This window comes from Juglans regia, chromosome 3 (assembly GCF_001411555.2).
Source record: "Juglans regia cultivar Chandler chromosome 3, Walnut 2.0, whole genome shotgun sequence".
In the NCBI taxonomy this organism is placed as follows: Eukaryota; Viridiplantae; Streptophyta; class Magnoliopsida; order Fagales; family Juglandaceae; genus Juglans; species Juglans regia.
In genome coordinates this window covers 11228485-11244433 of record NC_049903.1, presented here as the reverse complement: position 1 = coordinate 11244433, position 15949 = coordinate 11228485, and the positions used below count along the sequence as shown (strand labels likewise).

Here is a 15949-nt window from a genome sequence, read left to right as displayed (position 1 = left end):
ATAGAAAGCAATATCAAAATTTATTGGTGCAAAACAATAGAGTTATTGGAGGATAAATCCAAAGCAAGGATGGGGTTCTGAGATCTGTTTTTCAAACTTGAAAACAAAGGCTGTATCAATATTAATGGAAGCATAAAAGAGTCGTTTTCCACGCCTACATGGTTACAGAGACCCATCCTGGCTTTGGAATCTATGGATCTATCTCCACATGTGCAAAAAGTTACTGTGAAAAGACAAGATATTGGCAAAGTTTAACCCAACAATATCAACATCATGTTCTGAACTGCAGCATCATGCATTTAATGTACTGCAAAATTATAAAAAGAAAAAGGGTATTTATCCTGACAAACATTAATCTCCTAATATTTATGTATAGTATGTATTTCAAAAGCTTAGAATAACATGAAAATATTTCATATAATTACAGTATAGCTTAACAAGTAAGATACTAGAAGTAAGCATGCTTCCCAACGTCACTAGGTTGGAAGAAATGCTAATACTACAAAAGCAGAGAATGATGATTCTTCACTGGTTAAATAATTCAGTACTCGAGAGACCCCACAGACGTTATCCCAGAGCTCAAATTTCTTGAGTCCTGCCGGTTTGCATAGTCATCGCAGCCGGTATTAGACAGCCTCTGAATTGGTACTGAGTTCAGAAGCTCTGAGTCTCGCCTGTCCATTTGCTGCACTTCCTGGGGTGACAGGATCTTGATACACCACACACTGTTTACAAATTCCCTGGAGTAAAAAGTATAAACTTATCAGGATTCGCTAATTGAGAGTAAAGTCAAGATAGAACTTTTCCAAATATTTCTATTGATAGAATGACAACCATTTACAACATCACACACTTGTATTATCTTAAACCATTTCACATGATCACGTTAGTATGTATTTTGATACATTTCTATTCCATTTACTTGTGAAACATGTCAGAAAATTTACGATATCAGATGTCTACCCAAGTAAATTAGAGTCTTAAGCTTTGAGACGCAAGCCGCTGCCTATAATCCACAAACTTATGTTCCCAGATAACTTTAAAAGTATTTCTAGGCTTCTTGAATTCTTTTTATTTTAGAAAACAAACAACATAAAAGGTGTGAAACTCACGGCCAGGGGTCATCGCCGAGCAGAAGAACATCATTCTCCCGGTCGACAAATACAAGCTGCCAGCCTGATCTCTGAGGGTCCTCCAACTCGCCTTCAAGGCCAAACATACGAGCTAGCTCACCGCGCAATTCATGATAACTACTAAATTTGGTGATATCCAGTGACCTACCAAAGGACCCCGACTTGTAAACCTGTCAATATTTACATGACTCAAATCAGTGACAGATCAAAATGCACATAGATAAGATAATAGATAGTGTATAATAGATCTGATATAACAGATTGCGTGTATAATAGATCTGATATAACAGATTGCGGGCCTATAATAAAAAACAACAATTCATTATGTAAATTCAAGAAGACAGCCCACCTTAACAAAGGCTCTTGTTTGTGGGTTTACTTGGCCCACATTTTCTGGTGACTGCAGGAAACTAGATTCATCGATGCAACTGGAAGGTGTCATCGCTGGATTTAGAGAGAAATCAGTGCCTGCAGTACTCATATAATTAGAAGAAGAAAAGGGTATGGTTGTGGACTCGCTCTCGCTGCCAACTCCCCTAAGACCTGACATCCCATTTTGCATTAGAAGAGATGACGGCTCTATATTAACACCAAATAGAAGATGGCTCTGAGGGTCAGTACCTCCTTGGTCAATGGAGCACTCCCTACCAGGAAAAGGTGGCAATGAAATAGAATTTGGAGAGATATTAGTCTGGGGCAGACCCAACTTCTCCACTTGGGGCAAAGCACACTGAGTAGCTACAGGAGAAAGAAGAGGTTCAACCGCAGCTCGTTTTGATGGCCAAGCAGCAGAAGGAATCAACGAGTTAGTTCTTGAAAGGTTGAGAAGGTGGGTTGATTCATCCTGGGGATATGAACCCAAAAGACTGTGTAGAGGAGAAACAATTGGGCTGGTCACAGGATTCCCATTTGAATCAGAAAAACTCTGCTGTTGGCATAGCGAAGAGATTGCTTGCAAGGATGGTGAATGAGATTGAGAGGATGAAGCAAACTGTGATATCGTAGAGACAGTACTTGAAATCTGTTGATGGCCAAGTAGTTGCTGCTGTTGTTGTTGTTGCTGCTGCTGCTGACTATTGAATGAGTGCTGATGCAACTGTTGCTGGAGAAGCTGTGATTGAGTTTGACCCTGAGAGTGAGATTGATGCTGGTTTTCTTGAACACCTTGCTGAAAGGCCTGCTGAGATTGTGACTGCTGCACCATCTGGGGCTGCATCAACGCAGAAGACCTACTTTGGAGATTCTGTGGTTGCTGGAATTGCAGAAGGGATGTATGTGATGGTTTAGAAGGATCTACGGCTCTCATCTCCTGAAGTGCAGCAGCAGCCATAGCTTGATACATATCAGTATGCAAACCAAGCATGGAAGCATCAAGCCTTGGTTGAATCCATGGTGTGACCCCAATTCCCTGAAAGTTCAAAGGTTGGATTCCACGATCTCCATTATCTCCTCGTAGCCACATAAGAGGAGAATTAATTCCCAGATCCTCCTCCTTAATGCCTGGGAGAATAACACAATAAAATTAATAAATGAGTTGAAACTCGCAACCTAAACTATGATGGTTAAATGAAACGGCTGTCCAGGAGGGAGGGGAGATAAAAGCGGAACTTGAAACTCTCATAGCATGTCAGCATATATGTATGACTACCACAGTACCATGGAAAGATGGAAATCCTGGTTGCCAAGTTCGCTTAAGCCTGAGAGGAAATGGAGATGGGTACATGGGGAACGTTGTCAATGGTTCAATCTCCCATAGGGACACCCTTGGCTGTCTCTCCCCTGCTGTGGATTCATCCCAGCCAACCTGCAATAATCAGGTCAGAGACATTCTCAATTGGATCTAACAATCTGAAGGAAACTTTTCACTAATTCATACAATAAAAATAGCTGTTCTCAACAAACCTTGACAGAGCGCCAATGTGAATTTGACCACCTAACAGGATCCAAGTCACTTATGCCGGTTATCGTACCCATGTAACTGGATAATAATGTGTTATGGTTAGTCTATATTTTCACACTTATAAGTTAATGTCTTCTAAAGATATTTATCAGATCAAGAAAAGAATAATAAAACTGAAGTAGACAACAATATGTGGATCATGAAGGCATTAAATGGGAGCTCAATCCAAAGTGTTACTATGAACTCCATATCAAACCAAATCATAGTTTACTAAAGAGCATTTGTAAAAGCACTCCTGACAGTCTAGAATGTACCACAAAGTTACAATTAATTTTACTCTGTAAATATTCCATGAAATAACATATCACGGTTGGGTCTCTAAATTGAGATATTTATTACAATTGTAGTCTAGGAAAAAGGCACAAACATAGTGACTAACTAGAGTCTGAGACCTACCGACGGACACTTGATTCTTCTGTTTCAAACAGCATCCTAAAGCGCATGCCGACCGAAACACGAGTATGATAGACTGCTTTAACGTACTTGGCCAGTGGTATGACAAATTCTGACGGACTAGCCCTGAATTAAGAATTAAAGTTAAATGTGAATTTAAAGGAAACCATTAATTAAATCTTCCAAAACACTGACGATTAATCCTACCTTGGGTTATAGAATATCGTGAAACGGCTGTTTGTTGCAGCTGCATGAGCGGCAGCAGCAAGAAGGCCTAAGTGCATGCTATCACTGGATAGAACTGATGAAGGCATCACAGTTTGTGGTCGATTAGCTCGCCGGATGCCAAGAAGTAATTGATTCTTTTCATTCCTGATGAAGGGAAAGACATCAATCAGACCTTAGTTGTAATATTTAAAAAATTTCAGGGGTCAAAATGAAGAAAGAGCAAAAGAAAAATGCAATCTCTATGCCTACACCAAATAAAAGTCCAGGATGCAGTGGCTGGAAATTATTCTCAGCAAGTCTATCAAAGGGGAGTTTTAGCTCAACATATCATATATTGGGTTTTCCTCTGCACCTATTGCCATATATTTATGACTGTCAAGGGCAATGAATAAGTTACATAGCTTGGATCACCCAGATAAATTTTTCAGGTCACGGGGATATTAACAAACAATTATTACAGAAAACTGGAGGATTAGCAAACTGCCTACCAGATAAAAAGCACAGAGTCGCCAGCAACAAGTCTTTTAGCACTTACAAATACACTCCATCCTGTCGTAAGGAGGTGCCTTTTCGGCTGGCCTGCATGAAGGAAAATAACATGAATGAGTGTTTATTGTAACTTGCAAATGAATCTAATTTCTTAATTTAGTGGAAAGAACAACAAACTTCCATGACACATTATAAACAGCCTTACAAAGACTGAAATTAGCCCAAAAAGCACACTACAAAAGTCTAGACAGGTAGCTTATACTGATTACTAAGGATTTAAGCTTAATTCTCACCATCAGCTGATTGCTTCTCTTTTATATTATGAACAGGATTTCAAAAACTTGAAAACCAAAAAATAATAATAATAATAATGGTCTTCTGAAAAAACATACCACGAAATATATGTCTAAATTTCCATTCATTATCATGCAGATCCCTTGCAATTAACTCTTGTGCTGGAGGCTGCTGGGAGAAGTCCTGAAGGTCAGAATTACCGTGTTAGAAACAAAATAAGAGATTGTGAACCACAGAATAGAAAAAATTTGATGATTATACTCATACAGTTCAAAAGCATTACCAGTGGAGGGAACACTTTTTCAGCTGCTCGGCGAGGAACAGAGAAACCTCCATGAGTGCTTGTGTCGCTGGCTGTCAAGGTTTTACAAAAATAATTTGTTGGCTGCTTGCTGGGGGTGCCCAACTCTGCTGGGAGGTAGGCATCCTTTTGCTCTTGCTGCAGATTAAGATCATTATCAAAATGTGAACCGGTCAATAAGGAACAAATCGAAACACCAATCAACACACAGCAGCATACCAGATTCAGTGGCTGCAAGGTCATCTGTGCGTATACTTCATCTGTCTCAATATCTGCCTGAAGTTACACAAATTTAGAGCCATTAGGCACAGGCCTACAGGAATGTACAGAAAACCAGAACCAATAAAACTAAAAAACACTCACATGCATGGTCACATTGTGAAGTTGACAGATAAGTTGTGGAGGCAAACTTGGGTAGTTAGGAATATGGGCATCAACTTCCCTGTTGGTTGATGCAGCAACCTACATTGTAGCATTGAGATACTTCTGGTCTTAGAAAGGTTACATGTACGGATTTCAACCTCATAATAAAGATTCTGGCTTTTAAAAGAAATAAGTAGCATGTCTATCTTCAACAATTAACACACAACAATTTTTACCTACAGTCACGATTACCAATTACAAACAAATAACAAGGAAAAGACAAGATAGGGTTGAAATTGACTGAAGCTCAAGAGAAAGGGAAAAATACCAGCAGAAACAGTGGCAGAGAAGGGGGACGCGTTCCCCCCCACACCCCCAAAAAAAATAAAACTTTCTGGATTTCTGAACCCTTAGTAGTGACATATAACCTACAACTTTCCCCCATTATATATACACATGGCTGCCTCTACATTTTCCCCCCTTATTACACATGACCACCTCTAAATTTGTGGACCCCTTCATTATGATATTTAATATAACTTTTGTCCCATTATTTGCATGCAAGTCCTCTACCGGTTTTTCATCAATAGCATCTTTTCTTTTTCGATTGATGCCTTGTAATTCACATATAATCTCTCCCTCTATTACAACCATGTATTTTTAGTCATGTGTCCTTTTTTTTCATTTTTCTAATCTTCCTAAAAGAAGCAATAGATATGTATAAACTTAATAATCAACACTCAACTGCCATAAGCATTTATATACAAAGTACTCATTTAATTTATACATGTGCAATTAGACTTTAATGAATAAATTTACATGATTTTCTTGTATATGTTTCTTCTTCTAGATATGGATCACTCTTGCATATTTTGTGTGTATTTAGGTTGCATCTTTTGTGCTTTTTAATAAAAGAATCATATCCCCTATATGTAAAAAAATAATAATTATATTTGCGCAATATATATGGGGTGAATCAACTTAAGACATAGCCTTGCATCAATTGCTACACGTTTCATTTCCCATACTTGCATATTATCAAACTAGTCAACTGTGTGCTTATATTTTCATGCTCAAAATGATTAACTCCAACCAAAAGAAACAAGGGGAGAGGTGTGGCAGGAAGAAACAGGAAATCTTCAATCTCAAGGATTTCAAGCAAAACTCGCGCACCCATTTAAGAGGATCAGCTTCAAAATCCATTACTGCAGTAACTAAATCTATGCTCACACATACCAACCTGCTCACTATGACCCTGGGGGAAATAAACAACACGGCTTCCTGCAGCCGGTAGTGAAACGAGAGGACCCGCACAAGCATGCCAGAGTTCAGAATTTAGAACTCTCTTCTCCCCTGCAAAAATAGTTTCAGTGGAACAAGTTTCAAGAAGAATACATGTAATTGTAAATCTGGATATTATACCCACCAATTAAGGAGAATAATCCATTACTATTAAAAGAATCTTCCATCAGCATGGCTTCATTGAGCTCATGTCAAACGTTAGGTTCCAGAACCAAATTAAGTTACCAGATTCTGGCTACAACACAGCCAAATTCCAAAGGGCGGGAAGCAGACAACAATTTAGCTAGATTCAGCCAAATTAACCTTTTGTTGTTCAGAATTGGGAGAAGAGGAAAGAAACTACAGCAGTAAATGCTAAGTTTCAAGCAATTCTGGGGTCCAAGAAACAAAAAGAAAAAGGAGTAAGAAACAAAAGCTTAATTTAAACGGAATTATCCGCTGTCTTGAATTTTTAACATCTTTACTTCTTATGTCTTTGCTACTCTTTCCAGGAAGCCACTGAACCCCCATGGACATACCAACTTGTATAAGTAAACCACTGAACCCCCCGGGACTCAAGTCTAAACCCTCAAAAAATGAACTTTCCTAGAAAATTGGTAAGAAAGAAAGTGAGCGAGAGACTAAAAATAAAAGGAAGTACCAAATCCGCAAGAAAAATTTAGCATACCTTCCTGGGTTTGAGGACTAAGACCAGCTGCAGAGTGCCTCATTTCTGGGGATGATCCAAAAGTACTTTAAACGTCAAGCTTGAGCTCACAACTAACTATCCAACCCACCCTTAACCAAAACTATTAAGCACCAAATTACCCGCAGAAAAACTCCGAGACTGCTGAATAATCCTTTCAACTGCTTTCCCTATACTGCACAGTAGCATATCTTTACCTTTCCCTACCATTCAAAACCCAAAACCCATTGAAGAGGACAAAGCTGAGAACAAGATTACAGAGTATGAACCTTTATGCAAAGCCAAGCCTATACTAAACCCCCTCCTGAATCTTCAACCGAAGCCGGTTCCACTGCAAAGCACTATCGACTTCAGCCTCATCCGCTCCTTACAGTCCTGACCCACAACCCCCAAAGAATCCAACTGCAAATCCACGACTTCATGCTACAATCTTCAGCAAATAAACCTCAACATTCAGCTCCAAACCTCAAGTCACTCGTTCAACCTCTTACAAAAAAGCTTGGTTTACAGCTCGAGAGTTGACTGGTTCCAGCACCCAATCGACCCAATCTCAGATAACCGATTTTATTTTTGGCACAAAACCAAGACAACCCACAAACTAAAACAGACAAGTACGCCACAGAGAGACCAGATCTCAGCCTTAATGCCCCAAAGCTGGCTTCGGTGTGAATCCCAGAAAAAACCAGATCCCCATACAGAACCAACCCAGAAGAGAGTTACAGGCGAACAGCCAGGGCAAGCATTTTCTAGAGCAGACTGAAGTTACTTGATAAGAAACTCAACTGTTCAAAACATCGTTACCCATGTCTTGCAGAGCATTTTTTTTTTTTTTTTTTTTTGGGTCCTGGCTTCAGAGTTTGAGCCAATCCGACTCGGTGTTTCTACAAATGGAAATGGAGGACTGCTGATTCTTGTGGTGGTGGTGGTAGTAGTACTACCAGTCCTCTACTACTACTACTACTGCGCGGTGGCTATGCTATCACTATTGCTTTACCACTTCCTTTCTCTCTCTGATCCTCCAATCAATCAACATACAACCGCCATTATTTTTCGGTGTCTTTTTTATACCAGGAAAAAGAAAAAGCATAGACTCATGAGAGAGAGAGGGTGTGTCATATATATATATATATATTTTTTTATAGAGAGAGGAAGAATTGTTTAGCGACTTTTCGTTCTCATCTCAGAGTTGCAGACCACTTTAGGAAAGATAATAAAACAAGGCTCCGAGTTGAACAATTTTACCATACCTACCATCTTCACACAAAAAAATACTCTGTTTTTTTTAATATAATTTATTTTCTTCTGAATTTCATATATATATATATATATGTTAGAGAGAGCTGCATTATTTCTTTCCTTCTTTTTCCTTTGAAAAGGAAAAGTGTATGTAATTTCCTTTTGAATTTAACGTGCATGGAATGATTAGCTAGCACTGTCTGCACAGTACGCTGATGGCTGCTGTTGCAAATTGCAAGTTGGTACTCGACCATATAAAGATGGCCCAACTTGGTGAGTCCAACTTACAATAGTGTAAAAAAATTACTTCCTACCATTGCAGGATATAGCTTTACGCATCGTTTGAATACAGAACATTTTCGATTTATTTTATCTTATTATTATAAATTTTTTTAATTTTTTATATAAAATATAATAAATAATTTAATTTTTTTTTAATTTTAAAATAATAATAATATTAAAAAATAATATTTTATTCAACTCATCTAAAACTATATCATCTCATTTCATTATCCAAGTGAGTCCTTAATTTTCACTCATGGTAACATTAAAGTCCCAAGTAATTAAAATTCATAGATTTCACTTTCTAGAGAAATACTTAAATTGCACATCTTTGATAGTTTTATTTCTCAATCATTTAAATGAACAGTCAATATTCTCTTAACAATATGATTGAGAATTAAAAAAAAAAATCAAGCATGAAAGATAAGATTGGTCTATTTATTATTTACCAATAGAAATAGATATATAGTTTCATAAAAGTGATAAATAGATATATGTTTATCAAATAAATGCTTGTTTGCTAAGAAAGATAAAGAAAGTAGGAGGGGTGGGCACCCATTATCATGTTGTGCTCAGAAAAAGAGAAAAAATATATATATAGTTAGTGATTCAAAATTTAAACTCAAGAATATGGGAAAAAAAAAAAAAAAGGGGAAATATGGTTTCAATGATTCTTCACATGGGAAAGATGTAGGGATGGGGAGTTTCCATTGCAAGAATGGAAAAGGGTAAGGCCTGGTTTAGCACTTCCTCTTACATAGTCTTTTTGACTTTAGCCCTTTCCTGTTCTTGTTGATATGATTCGGCCATAAATTTTGACAAAGATAGCTAAGGAACCAACTTTGAGAAACAATGGAGAAGAAGAACATGCAAAAGGATTATGAACATTATAAGGTGCATGGATGAGGAGATAGATATTTTATTGAATAATGATAGATGAGATAGAATTTTCCATCCATCTATCTTTCATTTGGTCCACCCATTTCATGTGTGCACTGTTTTGGATACCCTTATTACAGAAGACTTTTAGGTTTTTGTGTCCATCTCATGAATTGAATCTTCAAGCTGGAATTTATAAGATTGCAGCAAGCAGGTCGTTCCATGCATGGGACCATATATAATATTTCCATTTTAATTAATATTTATTTTCAATACTAAGACCAAAGTTAGGCTTCTAATTAATGAATCTTGTTTTTTTTTTTTTTCCTTAATTTGACCATAATAGTTGTTTTCTCCCTCAATTTAGTGATGACTCGATCGGTTGAAGCAGTGGATCCCTAGCTAGGGTTTCCTTGATGACCTATGAAGAAAGGTGTAGCTATAATGCATGCACAAAGGTAATTTCTTTTTGGGTCTTCGATCGGTGAGGTACAAAGATATTCTTTATTATAACCACACTTGTCAAAAAGTGGAACCTCAAACTGGTTTTTTTTTCCTCATGAATTTCTTCTGCTTTCTGTCCGTTTCCTACCCATGATATATATGTATGTTATCATGAACATTTTGTTCTACCCATGCAGGGGGAGGTAAAAAGAAGAGCACTAGTCTCGAGTCTCGATTCCAGTTCTTCATGAACATGTGAGAGGAATGGTGTCAAATAAACCATAATCTTAGTCAATGCTAGCTGTGAATTAAGTACTAGTTACTACTAATATCTAAATATAATTGGAAGGACTTCTCTCATCACTAAAACATTTTTCTCCCCCCTCTTGACTAAAAACAACTTCCATTATTGGGGGAGAGATGCATGCACAAATTAGGTATTTTTCAGCATTTAAACTTGTCGCAAATATTCCTATTAATCACTGCATTTGAGTATTTAGGCGATTTTTAATTCACTGCATCTTCGACGAAATTAAAATGTCCTTTTTTTTTTTTATCAATTTTAGCAATAGGTAAAAATCGTCGCAAAAAATTACTATTTTCAACGATTTTTGTCTCTCGCAACTGTCTCAAAAATCAAAAAAAATGATCTTTCCATTTACTATCAAATCGTTGAAAAAAGTCAATTGCGGCGATTTTGAATTCTTGTTGCGATTATATATTTCCAGCGGGTAAGTTTTGCCAAAAAATATTATTTTCAATGATCTGTAATCACCGCAAAGAAGTTAAAATGGCGAAAAAAAATTATTCGCGACAAATTTTGATCGCCGGAAAAGGTTTTTCATAAAAAAAAAAAATGTAGAAAAACAAAATACATAAAAAAAAAAAAATGTATTATACATTCAAATTATATGTTCTTACTTAAAAATGCAATTACACAGGTGGGAAGCATAAAACCAGACTTACAAATGATCTAAAAATCAATAACAAGTGTCACCAACGACGTTCATTCATTTTGAATTTGATGACTTATTTGCAAGCATGCTCTGATGCAAACTCTTGTCCATACCTGCATTTATCCAAAATTTACTTTTCCTCAACAATTAGCAAGCTTGGCCTTTCAACAATGGTAAGTAGTTGTCTTTGCCACCACTTCCAAAACACTGCAAATATACATATCCAGAATAACAAAAACAACCAATAACATAGTAAATTGTCACTCTTGTAGAGCCCATGAATATACATGGCTGCACATACATATTAGAATATTAAAAAAATGTAAATGTGGGCAACTTTATATGTCACCTTTCAATTACAAAATCAAAGACATCCTAAACTATACTAGATTTGAATTTGAAAATTTAATTGTTGTTTTTTTAGCAATATTCTAAATAATTGACTCAAACCAACACCAATATTAGGTATGTATTTAGAAGAAGAAGAAGAAAACAACATTTGGAGCTGCTCTGCAAACCCATGTTGAAAGGTGAAGAGAAGAGAGAGGAAGATCTGCGGAAGAGAGAGAAGCCGCAAGGGAGGGGCTTGGCTAGGTTGGCCAAGGACGGTGGAGGTGGATGGTAACAGTGGGTTGACGGCGGCGTGCAATGGCTGCTGCGTGGAGGCATGAAGAGTGGAGATCGGGAGAGAAGAGAGATTGTGGAGAGACGAGAGGGGGGAGGAGACGGCTGGAGGAAATTAAAGGAACGAAGGAAAAACACGGGGGGTTTAAATTTTATTAGTTTTTCCGGCGCTTATTATTTGCCGCTAATAAGTTTTAATTGGCCAAATATGACTTTTACGGCAACAATATTCGCTACAAAAATCATCTATCACGGCGATTCTCAAATTTGACGGAAATAAAAAGCCACTAAAGTTATAATATTTTGTTGTGACGAAAAAAAATCACCGCAATAGGTATAAAATTCGCCGCAAAATAAATTAAAATAAAATAAAAAAGTGAACAGTAAATCTCCCTCAGCATTTCTCACTTTTGCGATGAAATTCAACGGCGACTTAAAAATTGCCGCAAATAAAGACCTTTTGCTGCTATTTTTTTTTTTTTTTTGCGGTGATCTTAAAATCGCTGGAAATAGACTATTTTTTTGTAGTGGTACTAGATCAAAATGTTATCATCAAGCCAGTCAACATGTGGTTCATGCGTTGCCCAAACCTCGTAATTGGGTCTTTTGTTTTTCTTTTCAATACTACAAACATTGTAATGGGTCTTTTGTTTGGGACATTGATATACTCCATAGCCTCTTCTTGTAGCTATGATTCATTGTAATAAAAACTTTGATTATAAAAAAAAATTAACATATTTGACACTTGGATGTTTGTGTTGTGAGGCACGATTGTAAATCATAGGAGATATATTGGTATCCATGAGTTTATGGCATCACATACCATGTCGAATGTACATGTATATAACCAAGATTATCAACTTACATTAGTAAATTGTAAGTAGTTCAAGGTTGAGGTCAAGTTATTTGCACAAGTAGGTAAGGTATAGTAAGTTCCTTCTTCGTCTTTTGCGTAAGTTTCGTTGCCTTTCTAACAAACACCTGGTCTAGTAGCATGCCTTTCACTTAGATATTATGTTTCAGATGCTAATGGACTCATCGATCAACCAATGAAGGGAATAAAAGCATAGTTATAGGCAAAGGTGGAAGCGAAGCATTTGCAAAGTGAACAACTGATAAAGGCTGAGTGAAATGAAAACTTAAAGCATTGGCATTGGTGTCTCCATATGCAAATGCAAACACATATTTGCATAATTACACCATTAAATTAATTGCATTGGATTATGCATGTCTAAAATTTTCCATAGCTATATATGAATAGTGTTTCAACATCTTTGCAAATGCACTATTCACTCTACAAATGTTATTTTTCTATTTTTTTTCTCACTCCTCCCACTCTCTTTCTCTCTCGACACCAATGGGATTATTTTGATATCCCGAGAGCTCCTTACACATTTCCTCTTCTCCCTCCCTCAACTTGAACATAAACCAAACGGAATTAAAAACCCGTGTAGCTCTCTTTCATGATGGCTCTCAACGGATCTTGTGATAGCTCTGGACGGATCTTGCAATGGCTCTAAATGGATCTCGTGACGGTCAGGTATGATTTTCTCCCTCCATTCTCTATTTCTTCATTCTTTCTCTCTCTGGCCTATTGAGCATTCCATATTTCTCCCTCCCAAAATTCTTCATCATTTGATGATTTCCAGGAATTTGGTCTCCCATGAGGATGGTCCACTTCCTCCATCGTAAGAATCTTGGAAATCACCACTGCCACTGCATTAGGATTGTGTTTTCTGTATCAACTAGCTAGGGTAAATGAAAAATTGATCTCTCTGTTTTACTTAGAGATTTTTATTACATAGATTTTAGCTTGTTCTGACTATTGTTTGGATGCTTTGTTTAATCTAGATTAGGGTTTTGATTTCTGAACTAATTTTATGGATGGATTTAGGGTCTCAATTTTCTAATTTTTATCAATGGGCCCTATGATTTTTGTAAACATGTAGGAGCATAACAGAGTATTTTGATTGCTTTGTCCTCTGATTTTGCTTAATTTAGATTAGGTTTCAATTTTTTGTTCTTGGTTTTAGATTAGGTTTTTGATTAAGCTGGTATTATGTATTTGTACTATGCTTTTTAGACATGTGCTCTCGTACATGGAAATCATTGAGGAACAAAGGAATAAGGAATATTGTCATATCTCGTACATAGTTGTATGCTTGGTTTTGGGTGATTTTGTAATTATTTTGACTGTGTGGTGACATGTTTTGGGTATTATTGTACTACTGGTTACTCTCAATTTTGTTGGTGGTTGGTTGCTGCTGGTTTCGATTGGGTGAGTTGCTAGTGGAGCTGCTGGTGATTTTGTTGCTAGTTGCTAGTTCCATTTTCATTGCTGGTTGTTGTTTACTCTTTGTAAATTTATGGATCTGACTTGTATTAGTTATAGTAACATGTAATGTAATGGAATGGAATGGCTATGATTTTGGTGCTAGAAAATTGTATTCTAGACAACTTGAAGGAATTTTTATTAAGTGTATGAATTTGTATCAAAATAAACTTTGTGGAATTTGTATTAAGTTGATTTTGATACATAGAATTTATATTAAGTTGATGATATAAAGTGTGTTTTAGCACATGTTAATATTTGTTGATGAAATTGGTGTATATATAAAATTGGTGATTTTGATATATAAAATTGATAATATTTGGATACATGAAATTGGTATTTTTTAGCACAGATTAAATGATGAAATTATTAGTGGGTGCTAATTACAAAAGATAAAAAATAATAATAATTTTAGGAAAATAAGAATAATATTTTATTGTTAATTTAGCTCAAAGATGCATAATCTAATATGAAAATTTTTCTTGAATGACAAAATCAATCTCCAAAACATGTGATTTTGCATATGCATATAGATAAACCAATGCTAATGCTCTTACGGGTATATTGGTGGTGAATCAAAACTAATAGGTAGACTGATTCAAGATCTTCTGACTTGCCAGGTCGTTCTTTCATTGTATTCACCATCACCTCATGAATTTAAAAAGCGTAATTTTAAATTTTAAATACCATCGCTATATCCCAAATTAAAATACTTATTTAGTAGGATGTCTTAAATTAATGAATATTATCAAAAAAAAAAAAACTTACTCTCCATTCCACTTAAATTCAATCGGAAGGATCATCATCCCTAATGAAAGACGTGTGTGGGCGAACAAAATGCACACATGTAGATGATGGGTAGTGTAATTTGAAAGATAAACTCAATTATCAATTGTTCTAATGACCATTGAGTATTGTTATTTTAAAATTTCTACGTCACATATCATCTATATGACATAATTTGATTTTGAAGAAAAAATTTAAAATTTGAATATTATAAATGAAATTATATCATATAGATGGTATGCGGTATAAAGATTTTAGAATAACAATTTAATGAGTGGGCACTCAAGAATCCTTAACGTTCAACCATTAGAACAACTAATATATAATATCTCATGTAAATTAAACAAATTAAATTCCTAAAAAGAAAAAAAAAACAAAACAAAACAAAATGTTTTTGATGTTTCCCACAAACTATTCTTTGAAGTTATGGTGGGAAACTTTTTTTTCCCCCTTTCACCCTAATTTATTTTATTTATTAAACTATATATGTTATTTTTCTATTTTTCTTACAAGTTGTATTGTGATATGACAAGCCAAACCCATGATGCTAGCAGGCGATTATGTGCTTATCCCATAATGCCTTTACAGTCATTTTGCAAATGATTTGATGCGAAGCATCCTTATCCCATATATGAGTCTATGACCTCAATTCTCTTATTCGCCAACATGACTTGATCAGTCTGTTAATTTTGTGTGCAAGACTTCTCCTTGAACGTACCCTACAAAATAAAGTCACAGTCAATTAATTTTAAGTTTGATCGGCAGCACATGATAATGTATATCTTAACCATACACGAATCATTGCTGAAATAATTAGCAAGAGGAACTTCTGCTTGTTAGACGTGCTCATAAAGCTGTGTTGGAAGGTGACTCATTTAAATTGTACCCAAATAATAATAAATAAAAAATAATATATATATATATATATACACACATATATATATATATATATATATCTTCTAAACCGGATGATCTTCTGCTCGTATGACTCACAATTAATATTAGAGAAATGATATTTAAAATTCTAAGATGTGCAAATCTCGTGTATTTCATTGAGTGCGTGAAACTTATTCTTATATTGCTCTTAATCTTATTATTGATGTGAGAATGGTTAGATTCAGTAGCGATCGACCACTTGTGTTAAGTCAAGAATTCATGGCCATTATCACAGCAATGATTTGAATTATATATATGAGTGAAGATGTTAAGAGTGCTTTTCTCTCAGCCTTTTTCCTTCAGAAACACACATCTTTAATTTTCTC

General features: G+C 35.8%; 1 protein-coding gene across 1 annotated transcript; it reads right to left on the bottom strand.

Moving 5' to 3' along the window:
* Window positions 1–276: 276 nt before the first annotated feature.
* Window positions 277–8238, bottom strand: LOC109011079 (auxin response factor 6). The gene is made up of 14 exons (XM_018992135.2): window positions 7131–8238; window positions 6402–6514; window positions 5162–5260; window positions 5018–5074; window positions 4781–4936; window positions 4596–4680; window positions 4203–4293; window positions 3694–3858; window positions 3490–3612; window positions 3036–3111; window positions 2790–2937; window positions 1483–2633; window positions 1113–1303; window positions 277–740 (listed from the first exon to the last, which is right to left on the bottom strand). The coding sequence occupies exons 1-14, from the start codon at window positions 7171–7173 to the stop codon at window positions 542–544; spliced, it is 2697 nt and encodes an 898-aa protein (XP_018847680.1). The 5' UTR covers window positions 7174–8238; the 3' UTR covers window positions 277–541.
* Between the last annotated feature and the right edge of the window lie 7711 nt (window positions 8239–15949).

Bases quoted from the DNA above. Each gene is read 5' to 3' on its own strand.
- LOC109011079 (XM_018992135.2), bottom strand. From the start codon at position 7,173: ATGAGGCACTCTGCAGCTGGTCTTAGTCCTCAAACCCAGGAAG. The intron at 6,515-7,130 runs GTATGCTAAATT...CTATTTTTGCAG, and splicing joins TAGTCCTCAAACCCAGGAAG to GGGAGAAGAGAGTTCTAAAT. The intron at 1,304-1,482 runs GTGGGCTGTCTT...AAATATTGACAG, and splicing joins AAACAAGAGCCTTTGTTAAG to GTTTACAAGTCGGGGTCCTT.